Source organism: Anguilla rostrata, chromosome 8 (genome assembly GCF_018555375.3).
Source record: "Anguilla rostrata isolate EN2019 chromosome 8, ASM1855537v3, whole genome shotgun sequence".
NCBI classification, from domain to species: Eukaryota; Metazoa; Chordata; class Actinopteri; order Anguilliformes; family Anguillidae; genus Anguilla; species Anguilla rostrata.
This window is the reverse complement of record NC_057940.1, coordinates 15788595-15801818: the sequence shown is the minus strand read 5'-3', so window position 1 is coordinate 15801818 and position 13224 is coordinate 15788595. Positions and strand designations below refer to the sequence as shown.

General features: G+C 40.4%; 1 protein-coding gene across 1 annotated transcript in view; it reads right to left on the bottom strand.

Moving 5' to 3' along the window:
- Window positions 1-12633, bottom strand: part of LOC135260939 (zinc finger and BTB domain-containing protein 47-like) — a 39444-nt gene extending 26811 nt beyond the window's left edge. Inside the window, exon 1 of the mRNA XM_064346694.1 lies at window positions 12393-12633. Within this exon, the coding sequence (XP_064202764.1) occupies window positions 12393-12395 (3 nt within the window). The 5' untranslated portion in view covers window positions 12396-12633. The remainder of the gene's footprint in view (window positions 1-12392) is intronic.
- Window positions 12634-13224: the final 591 nt, after the last annotated feature.

Genomic DNA, 13224 nt, shown 5'->3' with positions numbered 1-13224 from the left:
CATTCTACTACATTGCATTTAATGTCAGTGTGTGGATAGAGAGACTAAACCAACTGCAATGCCCTAAGGACAAATCAGCAAACAAACCAATAAATACCTACGGCTTTATCTGTGTAAGAATGTACCAATCTCAGCCAGAGAAAGAGAAAAGCAGACACAGATGTGACTGGCCATATCTCCCATATGACAGGCCAGGAAACATGTGCCCCACTTAATTAGGCTGCTTTACAAGGCTGCAGCCTCTGCTGGCAAAATGAGGGCAATTAAAGGCAATGGCAGGACACAGCCTTACAAACAGGCCGGCGTGTCAGTTCACAGCCTAACAAGGGGAAACTCAGATACAGGCCTCCCGTCTGTGTGTGTGTGCGTGTGTATGTGCGCGCGTGTTTGTGTCTGTTTGAGACCAAGAACCACAGAGAACAGACAGACAGAAAAAAGAGAGAAACGGAGACACACAGAAAGATATACATACATATATATTTCTATACACACACACACACATAATATAAATATGTGGAAGCACATGAACGACCCCCATTTTATTTCTAAATCATATTGCTTTCTTTTTATTGCATTTGAATGTAATCAGGGCACACACCGGTCACCAAGCTGCATGCTGTGCCTCCTTCCTTTGTTTACCACAGCTTTAGTGGAAATGTACATTCAGAATATATTATTAACAGATGCTCTGTTTCCTTTTTATATCACTGCTAATTTTGACAATGAATTAATATACCATTTAATAAACATACACAAGTCGCACGACAAGTAACAATGGGTCGATGGACCAGATGTCTGTACCTATTAATTGTAGCTGGAAGAGCTATTTTTGTGAACACTCTGGTCAATTCAGTCTGTGTATTAGTGAGCCTGAGAAATCAGGAGGCGAGAAAGATACAGTAGTAACGCTACTTTCCCTGGTCAGGAGACCATGTGCTCTGTCTTCCTAAACTTGCTCAGCAGAAACAGCTTGCAGGTAATTAACTCCAGATCCAGATCACTTACTTACAAGCAGGGGTTGCTGCTCGGAATGTAGTTATCTGCGGAGCTGAGTACGTTTCAATTCCACACATGGGATTCAGCCTCGTTACAAAATTCCGTCCCTCGCAACCTGGGAATTTTTGAGGGGAAGCCACATATTTGTGGCCTGGAACATTAACAACTATCCACTCACCATAGCGCGAGATGCGCTCGGAATGCGCTGCTGTCAAACGATCTCCTATAACGCGTCTCCTCTGTGGATGCTGCAGAGGGGCGGCTACACGTTCAGATGCTTACAAAACCCATTTCAAATGCTGAGCTGCTTTAAAATAGACAGAATAAAATAGGAGAGAAACAACATTAATATTTAGAAGAGGACTGACAGGGGTCAGGGTATTTGTATTTATATATTTTTTTAAATAAAAATTCCTTTAAATATTTTTCTTGAAAAATTTCCATGGAAAGACTGCTCATAAAATCTGAAATGGAAACAGTCGCTCAACTTCGCCAGACAAAGGACAGAGGGCATCGAGTCCAGTGGGGAGTTACCCTGCCTATCAAAAGACGAAGGGTGCGTCTGCTTACTGGGAACAACCGCGAGATAAAATCACTTTATCTTTGTTTTATGGAAATGTATAAGCACCCTTCATCGTGCGATAAATTTTTATTGGCCTTTCTCTTTTATATCCAGTCTCCATTAGCCTGCGAAGGCATATCGGCCGCTTTTCCATGATGAGGCGGGCAAGTTTAAGATGGCTGGTTGTGGGCTCCGCAGACAAGCGGAGGAAAATGTCAATTTTTATTCCGACTGCCAGAGCCAAACCTGAGCCGCCACTGAACTCCGGGTGCTATCGCAGACTAGTTTATCGGGAGGAAATGGATAAATGAGATGGAGTCGGCTTAGCCGTGGCTGGAAGCTGCATGAAGGGGTCGGCGAGAGTTCTCTCTACATTTCCATTTATATGTTAATCCAGCAGGGAGAAAAGTCCCTCAAAGAAAGCAGGTTGCAGTCTTCTCTTATAAATTTAGATACATTCATTCAGTTGAGTTTCTTACTTTTTAAACCATTAAGCACCCAAATAATGTGCCTGGTGATGAAATACAGTACACCTAGTTTCAAGACCCACTGAACTATAATTGCCTCAACACAGGAACCTTCAGGAGGGGAAAGGCTATTATAAGTGAATTTGAAATTTCTATGTGGCATCTGTGTATCAACACCAATGGCAACTCTGTTTAAGCATAACACATTCAGCACAACTGCTCTCAAACTGGAAAAGATGCAAACAAATTGTTTACTTCTGCTTACTTGCTCACTAAGTTACATTATCATGCTGAACTGACCACCTTCCTGGGTAGAACAAAGGCAAGAAGCTCTTTGAAATGTAAACTCCATCAGCAAATCCATTTTAAGTTGAGTGCAGCAGACTTGAATTTTGTTGAAGTGACTGACCCAGTATATCATCATTTTGCCATTTCCTAATCACTCACTGGCCTGCAAATATAATTTGCCAGGTCTGGCATATTACAAAAATTACTGGAAAATAATTGTAATATCATGTGATGCTATATAATGTAATGTAATGGCGTGTAATAAGGTCAATAATTTGTGTAACAGTATAGAACACAAGATTCAGAGTAGTCAAATTCAGCCACGGCCCTGTAGGTTGGTGTGTAACTGGATGTATTGTTGCCTGGAAAGAGTGTCTCAGCAACGAGAGCTTCCTCTTTCTTGTGTACTATGACTACCGCAATGAATCAGGTCCATGTAGCCTGCAGACCCTCACTGAACAAGATTCACCGCCCTCTGTAGGACGGTAGGTGTGACAGTGCTTTTGAGTACAGGCCTGATGCCTTTTTTCGTCCCTGATGAAAAATACAGCAGGGACAGGAGGCAGGATTGTAACTGCTGTTGGAAAAGATGCTTGAGATCCAAAACAACTGTAAAATTTTAAATATGGCACTGCTAAAAACTGTGACTTAATGACAAGGTAGTTTTATGTCAGTATCTTATTCATCCTAGAATTCGTTTTTTCAAATATAACTAGTGTTCATCTGCTGTGCTTACTTTTCTAAATTTGAAATTGGAGTTGATAAATGAATACCAGTCCAGGCACATTAATTACTACATCAATTCTCAAATAAATTAAAATGTCTACCTGAATGCCCTGTGTTCAGTTATTTCATAAAATTCAGTACATATCATGTAGACACTTTTCAAGTGATGTTCAGGTAAGCAGTAGCGAACATGCATGCTCTGTGGAGGCTCAAAGCTGGTTTCAGTTATTTCTTCTTTTTTTAACAGAGCGGGAAATCTGATCAGTCAGCAAGGGAGTATATAACTCTTCAATAAGAGTTCAAAAATGTCCAACTTGCTCTGACACAAATTAGGAAACGCACCCCTTTTCCTCTCTATTTCCTATGCAGGTGACGCTATGCATCCAGTGAGGGTTGCCAGGACCCCTCGTTAGCCGGCCACGCTCGCCTCCATTTGTGGCATTGGTGCACACGGAGAAGGACTGAATTTCAGTTAACGCTGGCAGCTCGGGTTTCCCCGCGAGAATCTTTCCGGAAGAGTCTCCTCTCCTACCAGCCACACAAGGACGGCCTCGGGCTCTGACACGATTTCGTTTGTGAACGCCGAAAATGGCTGTTTCTCAGAAAGCTAATTACAGGAACGGCTACCCTGGTGGCGACAATAACCTCCAGGCATCCTCTCTTTCCTTCGCCGCTGCGTCAGTAAGCACCAGAGATTTTTTTTTTCCCGTTGATTAAAATGCATCCAATGCGTCTTGCTCGTCTACAGAACAGAGTTCATGTGAGGACGCATCAACGGCATGCTTAATTAAAGAGAACCTTGGGCCATTCAATTTAAAGTGATCAGTACTTTGAGAAACACTGCTCAGCTAATTGTGAAGGTAGACAATTCAGCAATTATTACATTTTGTTATTTTAACTGTAACTGTATATATATTTTTTTAAATCCCAGAATATATTTCAAGAATGCAAGCAAGAAACATTTAAATATTTGCTACTCAGACAGTATAAGTGCACAAAATACCCACACACGTCCTATAGGTGTTATATTTTCAGAAGCACAGAAGCATTTAAATCATTAAATCAAGGGGAGGAATAATGCCACAAAAGAGTCGAGCAGATGGCAAGCAGACACGGTCAGGGAATTGCCATGCGCTGGAAAGCTTCCTGACAGGTTGGATTACAGGCCATCGAAAGTGACAGTGACCCACTGCTGAGCTTCATTTTCAGCCATGCAAAGCTTGTATAACACTGATGAATAAACAGCAAAGAACAGCAAAAGCCATAAGCGATGCTATTACCATTTCTATTGCAGGGTAAAATGGTTTTTTAAACTATTGGAGATAATGAGAAGTATATCAGAAATCACTAGAAGTTCCATTTAATCACAAAATAATTTTGAATGAAAATGTTTTTAACATTGACAGATATATGAATGTGAAAATTAAGCTCTTTTCTAAGGGATGATTCAAAAACACAAGAGACATCTTCAATCTGCTGGCTTAATTATGTCTAAGAAATCAGTCCTGAAGAGCAGCAGCTGATTTGAAATGAGTTCAGTTATTCTATCTCCCTGCCATGTTAATTATAGAGGAGTCTACGGAGGCACTGGGATAGATGTGCTACTCTGAAAAGCCATTCGGGTGATGTGCACTTTGTTATTGACCTTATCTGCAGTGTCGCTGGTCAGGCCATTAGCAGACCCCACCACACTCTTCCACCTCAGATTGTAATGGAGAAACTACCACTTCCACCTGCCTCAATTTAATTAGTGTTTTCATGCTGATTACAGGGTAGACCTGTGTAATAAAACCATAAACCATGGAATAAAACATCCAGTAAAGCTCTTTATTCTACCGATGGCCCGTTATCCAATAATAATACATAAGAGATCACCACAGATCTGGTTATCTCTGATTTCTGTATTGACTTTGTGGGCAGTTTTGGATTGTACGGTGACCGGGGATTCACAGCATACAACATATTACTCAAACAGAGGTCACCCAAGGAGGTCAAACCAGGATGAATAAAAACCAAGGTTCAGTTCGCTGTGAAATACATAATAAAATACTTATAGTCCTTGGCAGGTTCCAGGGAACAATTTAAAAACTCCGACTCATTTTGGCAGAGCCTTCATCAGATTTAAAGACTGGAGAGCACTGGCCCTCTGCTACCTGCTTCTGCTGAAAGATTACCCAGCACTGGGTCAGAGTGCATGAAAGGCTCCAATCCTCATAAGTGTCAGGGTACAGACAGGCCCTAAATCACAGCCGGAGGAACAGACTCCCTTTCACCTGCTTGAAATAAACAACAGCACCACTGTGCAGAAATCCTAGGCAGCCCAGTGTCTGTCACAGCACCCCCTGGAGGTTTGGAGGTGTCTCAGGCGTTTGAGATAGCAGCAGGAGGAGTTTGTGTAAAAGTGCTGAGTCGGGTTCTGGCACGGCCTCGCCAGCTGTACAGCTAGCATATTCACTCCATATCTCACACCATCACACCACCACACCACAGAGAACAGATTCCATTCATATGGCAAATGGTGGGAAGAGCCAAGGGAGAAAAAACAAGCCTGCTTGTGGGAGACTGCACTGTATTCTAGCGGTATTCCCTATTGCTTGCAACTTGGCAGGTGCTGAGTGGGAAAAAATAACAAAGATTCCAACAGGGCCAGATTCAAATAATCAACCTGTCACAATCTGTTATCCCTGGCCTGAATCATGGGCATGCAGTGGAGTGCCCAGCCCATAAGCCACAATGCCTCATTGGGCAGACAAACAAGGAGTCAGGGACAGTGCAGAGGGAAGCCAAATGGGGTTTCTTCAACGGTAGCACTTTTATAAAGTGGCTCTGACATTCCACCAATCTTGTGAGGACCTGCTTACCAGTCACCATGTCTGGGACTCAGAAAAGTGACCTTGCAAGACAGAACCCAGGGATACCTGACAAGGTCAAGGGAATGGGAATCACTGGGGTCATCTCTGACATCACTCCTGCACACACAGCTTAGCAATTACTGTACTTCAATGCATGCAAGCTTCAATGTTTTATTCCCCCCCCCCCCCCCCCCCAAAAAAAAAAAAACACCTTTGGTTTATAAATGCCTCAATTGTCAATCAGGACTAAGGCCTTTACAAGAAGAACAGCCACCACAGAATAAGATGTGAACCCATGCCACATGGCCTGGCAAACTGATTCAGTTTGTTTCAAATTAGGAAACAATCCCTGCATCTGTTATTAACACTCCTCCTATGAACATATGATGATACCTACAGTATATTAAGACACATTAACCTTCCCCCATCCCACAATTCTGCATGAGACTGTCAGTGCAAAACAGCCAAAAGAGCCATGTAATTTGAGAACCAATGAGAACTGACCTCATTTTGTCCAACACAGAGCTAAATCTGACACCTGTACTCTACAGCCCCTTAGAAGCTCTAGCATCTTGCTCTCTACAAACCGAAGGAATCATTGAAGAGGTAAACCGCAGTTTTATTTATCAGGAATAAAAGCCTCACCCTCCATGCCCCTGCAAATAACCCTTCCTTCCATTGTTTCTGCCCTCTGAAAACATTTAGCCAGTGAATAAATTCAAGGGATCCCAGCCTGTGAAAAGGTCATGCTGTACTTTTAATAAACCCCACAGTCCCAGAGGAGGCAAACTGCAGCAGGAGAATTTTACTGGAGATTACGATAGACCCACTTTGAGCTGTCCGCAAATTCTGCCGGAATGAATGACTGTCATTCAGCAACCAACAATTATGCTGAGGTTACCATTCCCAAACAATGTCAAGTCGCCTTAATCTACTTACGTATGAATCACTGAACCTACTGGTGCTAAAACAGTACTTTTAGGAAGTGCAATATAATATGCATCCCCTTGATGAAATGAAAGGGTGTGCATGTGTATCGGTGTGTTGATGAAGATGTGTATATGCACATAACCTGGAATTTAATATTCACTTTGAGTGTGCAGTTGAAAGAAATATAGCCATATGAATAATGATTTTGTATCTCTGCACTAGTGCGGTAGCATTTCATATTTAGGCTAAGTATTTCTGAAAAAGGTAGTTTTAGATGCTTTGGACATCTCCTCCTTTATAAACCCAATTTTGCCTTGATAGTACATCCAGAGCTCTGATCTCATAAAGCAGCATTTTTGAGGTGAACAGCCTGACAGAACCAGCAAGGAAGCAGAGAACAAAGGTAAACAGGGTTTAAAGTTGGTGGAAATAAAGCATTTTTTCAAGAACCTGCAAATGTCCTAAGCAGCTGACGAACCAAACACTTTCCTGATTTCCAAAGCACTAAAGACAGCCTGAGAGCCATCTAAACAGACCACTTTTTCAGTCCTTATCTATAAGTACTTACAGTATGGAGACATAATTATTTGTGTTCGCGTGAAAACATTGTGCAAGTGCTCAGAACCAAACAGAATTTGACTACAGACTTATATTCCTTAGGGACTCTTTCTTTGTTCCTGTCCTATGTAACCTAAATGGATCCTCAGTAATTTAATAAGGGCATTTCTGAGGTGGTCCACTTCTTAAATAATTGCCTGGACGAACAGTCAGAACACATCGACCTTCTCTTCCCTAAGACTAATCACACATTTAAAGAGCACTTCCCTTCACAATGCAAGAATCAAGCGAAAGGAACAAGAAAAAAAATGCTTTTCCCTGAGTTAAGGATAATTAGGTTTAGCACTTCAGTGACCAGTTACTCTCACCTTCATTCCAAAGATAATTCTGGACAGTTCTTGACCACAATAAGTCATTTACCTCACATCACCTGTGAGAGGTGTCACCCGTCAGAATTAATACTTAAAATATTTCAATTTATGCATAGCCATCCCTTTAGCTTGATTTGACTTAAATTATTTTCAAACCTTTTTAACTATTCCATTTCAGTTAATTAGTTCAAGGCTGTTTGTCAGTCACAAACAGCAGCACGTCACAGAATAAGCTTGAGGGCAGAAAGGTAGAACTCCAACTGACCTAGCCTAAAATATTAAACCATTATTCCAGATTCAGAGTTCTTATTTGTTCTAAAATATGATTTTCTGATGCATGAATCAATATACCACCTTGTTCACAAATCTGCAAGTGTTATGTGCAAACAACAAATGGACAGAAGGATAGCCAGCTATTTTTCCCCTATATGATATAAGACATCAGCATGAGGGCTCATATCAGAATAAAGCAGCATTACAAAAATCTGTATGACAACCAAGAAAGACATCAAAGACCAATAATAAGCCTAATTAACCAAAATTGTTCAGCTCGATATCCAGTTGATACATGGACAGCGTTTAAACAACATCTAAGTATGTTTCCATGGGAAAAGGCCTACTAAGCAAATAAATAATTCATTTTAATGACGGGTCCAAAGCAAGCACGTGATGATGAGTGAAGTGATTTATATCGTTGGTTTAATTCTCAATGCACTGTGGTCTCATGTAAAGCCACCAAAACCATTATAAAAAAATTGTATTTGTTTTAACATAATTCTATTTCTGTACTACTCTCCAATTAGCAACCTCAATCCTATTCAGAGGCTCTAACTCTTACATCACTGGGATATACTTACACGGAAATACACTTGAGGAAAACAAGCCCAACAATTAAGCATTGTACATTTGTAAAAAAAAGAAAAAACTGCAATGGTGTTATACAACTCTAACACATACAGCTGAAATAATATTTCATTTTGTGAATTGACAGTGACTGGCAGCTTGGCGCTCGTAATTGTGATGTCATAATCAGAGCATGTATATTCAAGGTCTCACAAAATATATTCAAGCACACAAAACTGTTGCATGAAGACAGACAATTCCAGCATCTAAAATTCATTATAATGCCAGTAAAAGACCTGGCATGGGGACTGTGACTGTGTGGATGCAGGTTCAAATCCAGAGCCGAGCTCAGCTGTTCTCAGAGCATGGCACATCATCAAAATTGCTTCATTGATTGTCCAAGCATATAACTGCTTATTGTTAAACATTTCATTACACTAGCATGAAAAATAATTTAATAATAATGATCCAAACATTAAAAAATCATACCATAACCTATTCATTTCAAAAAAATTATGAAAGATTTACATGAGTTGAAACATACAGTACCAGAGAGTGCTGTAATTCATTCATTCACAGTGATTTTATCGTTTAAAAAACAGAGCTATTTTTTTGTCATTTCAAGGAGTATATCTCTAACAACAATTCATTATATGTATAAAGCCCTTGCATCCAGTGAATAAGGCTTGTAAAAAGCTCCATAAAATATAATCTTTGGTAATTCAGGCTACAAGCCTTAAACTCGGAAGCGCGTAAAATTTTAGTGATTCTCAAATGTCTTCAATGTCCTCATTACTTTTATATACATCAGACAATAAAAGAGTAACAACAAGTGTAAAAACACAGCTATATAAGAAGGCATTTTAAAGGCATTGTTATCAACAGTACAATACAGAAAAAGGTAAACAGAGATGAAATGAGGAGCCATCTCAGATTCATCTACACTCAACGTGATATCCGTGGTCTCATTACCACTGCAATAACACTGTTTAACGAAAATACAGGGCAGGACATTGTTTAAATAAGGCAATGAAAAAAAAATTGTTGTTGGCAGAAAGCCCCAAAATATTTTTTCACATGTTCTAACAAATCTACCTTATGCAATACCTTAAATGACACTCTGTCCCAAACATGGTTTAAATTGAACCTAATGGAAGCTAAACTGTGAGGATTATGCTCACTCTTCTTCTGATCCAACCCGGATGTTAACCCGATCTTCCAGATGTGCGAAGTGCGAAGTCTACAGGATTACTGCGCTGCACCACTGAGCTGCATTTCTTTTTTTCTAAACGGAGGTGTCCTGGAATGACCTCTCTCCCTACCACCCCACCCCCCGCCCCCATCCCCACCCCCTCCCCACCCTTTGCTGAACAAGCAGAGGATCAGGCGATTTAAACTGGGCTCATTAGAAAAAATGTTAGTGAATTACCTTATTTCCAAACGAGCCCATTTACCTCAGCTCTACCAGGGTTTCAAGGATCAATAATTAAAAGATAAAACTGGTTTGATTCTGACTAATTTCCTGAGGCGCACCAACGGAACACTGCACCCTTTGATGTAGAAGGCGTTCTCACAGCTGAAATCCGTCTTGGCAAACATAAAGCCATCTGATTAGAATTCCAAATCATGCCGTTTCAGACATTTTTCCTGGGGGCTCAGATACAACTAAAAGGCCCACGGCCTTGTTGCCATTGCATTGGCTTTTTTTTTTTTTTTCCAGTCACGCAACTAAACTTTAAAACACAGAACTGCACATTATTAGAGAATAAGGCACACAACCTCACCTTAAATCAACTTTTGGGAGAAGAACGCAAGTCAAGAAAAAGTTGGTTTTTCCCGCAAGCCAAATACTAAACACGTTTTACAATTAACTATAAAAACAAGAGGCTAAATTGTTTAAAATAAATTACAAAACAGCACAACTAATATGATTTGATAAACTGTGATTTGCTGTAGGTCACAGCTGAATTTCAAATTCCATCAAAATGACAGTTAGTAGATTAGCATAATCTCACCCCTCCGTGAGATTAGACCATTCCAGATGATCATTCACCCAGATCATTCCGGATTTCAAATCAAGTCAGGTCTTATGACAAATGGCAATATTTGGGATTTTCCTTTACATAAATGAACATAAAACTGGCTTTTTAACCATGAGGACAATAAACAGCTGCTAGTATTGGCTGGGGTGTAAAATCTGAAGTAAGGTTAACGTGTTAATAACCTTCATACCGCCTTTCCACATGCTGGTAAGTACTGTGAGCCCAACTGCAACTGAACTGCACCTGAACTGCAACCGCAACAAACATCATCTATAAAAATCAGTATGGAATTTTATGCACATATGAATCCAAAAATACATACATTATCCTGACCAATGCACAAGCTACGACTGATACTCATCTGAATGGGAAAACAGAGGAGGCCTCTAGACTACAGCTAGTGTGGCAATGATCACACCCTGTAAACTACTGTAAGAGAATAATGAAAAAAGTACAGAGTGAATAGGACTCTTAGTTTGATCAATGTCCACGGCATGGCTGCATGTTTGCGGCAAAAGTGGAATTTAAGCGAAATTATTCACCATAAGTCTGCAGAACAGGGTTAAAAACCATGAGCAGGGCTTTAAATATTCTTTTATTGCTACTCAATAGCTGTGGTTTGGGAAAACCAAGATGCATTTCAAAGGGTGCAGAGTTTCAGCGATGTCCTTTGTCTGCTGACTGGCTAGACATCTTGCCCCTGTGTTGTAACCATAAATACTATGTGGTCTATAAAAATGATATCTATATCTTACACCAGCTTGCCCTTTCCTGCGATATACAGAACAGCATGTCTAAGCAATAGCAATTTAAAGAATACTCTAATATACGAGGTTCACGTTATTATGAGAGGACACACCGAGTTACACTTATAACGTCTACCTAGCATACCACCTACTGCATATAAACTTAACACAACGTTAAACCTTTGGCACAGACATTTATACATAATTACAGGAGACGCTTTAATACAGCTAGGTCATGAGATAAAATCAAGCACTTCCTTTGCAGTCGCTACAACTTTAGAGATTAATATATTTCAGATAAGAGGGCAGAAGGATGACCTAAAAAGGCACATGACAACTTTCTTAACGCCCTACTGTCACTCAACACGTTTCTGTCGCGAGCCACGAAGAGGGCGCAAATACCTTGAGCCATCACGTTGTTCTTGAAAATATGACGACTGTCGCGGTGACATGTTCTACAAACTTGCCTACTATAACAGCACACTTGGCTGTATTTTCCTTAACACCATAAAATGATTTCACCTGTGTGACCACTCTATTTTTCCCCACGGCAATTTTGCAGAGTAGCTTTATTGCTGCATGCAAGTTATATTTTCCACGCGCCAACTGTATTTTATCTCTTGTGCAGTTGAAAATTATCGCAGCACAAGTTGTTTCACGAAAACGCGACAGTTCAGCTTCATAACCCCACGAATGTCCTTAAAAATGCACGGGTCAGGATTGGATCTTGCTGAAGCAGTTTAACTCTTTGCAACAATGTAGCTATTGTTGCTATTGCATTCTTGTCATCTATCCAACATTCGTTTCTCTTTCCCAGCTCAGTGCAAGTTGCAAACTTCACTGTAAAGGCCAATACACAACATATAAACATTTAGACTCGTGAATGCTAAATGCACATTCGTGTTAAGGTATCACAAGGCAAATTCCAGGTAAGTTTCAAAGGCCTAACAAGCCAAAACATTTGCAAGAGATCAAAGGGGGATATAAAATAAAAAGAAACATGCGCTCTACCATTTTGATCCAAGATTTTCTGGTGCGAAGGAGTCCCAGTTCTCCTCCCGTTGCATCGGACTTTTCCTCTCCATGAAAATGCTTAATGTTATTTTTCACATTTCTTCTGTCTCTTCTTTTAATTCTTCACATCAGTCCCTTTTCGCCATGTTAGCGTTTAGAAAAAGGCAAAAATGCAGCGCCTGCCTTTGCTAAAGGAACTGGTGATTGGAGCTCGGGGATCATATGGGCGTTTGTCTGGAGCTTTAAAGGGACAGGGACATTATAGTCTAAGGGGTTCAAAATAAAATAAATCAATTATTAATTTTTTCTTTTGATTATTATTCTTTGGGAACTGACAAGAAAGGCAACACTAATCGATTATGCACGTGGAACGTAACCCCACAGTACCCCGTGTGCACTGCAGAACACGCTGTAACGCCGCGTGTTCACTTGAGCTCGTGCAAGGTCAGTGAGTGCATGCACGCAGCCAGGACACGATCACATGTGCGGATGAAATGCTCCTGAAATAATAGAATCCACGGGCGCTATTTAATGCAGATTGCTCAATGAGACGACTGAAACATCACACTGATCGTATTCTGTTTAAAAATAAACAATTTGAGCTGCTTTATTAATTTAATTGGATGCATGCGGCAAAATATATTAATCATTCAATCCTTCGATGAGATTTATTTCCCAGTATTGGTTGGTTCAGTAATTTTCCACTTCAGATCTGCGGAATACTTTTATTCCAACACGTAATTCCCACTGCACGTTGCAATTGTATAGATGTATGCACACACGCACACACTGAGAGAGAGAGAGAGGGAGAGAGAGAGAGAGAGAGAGA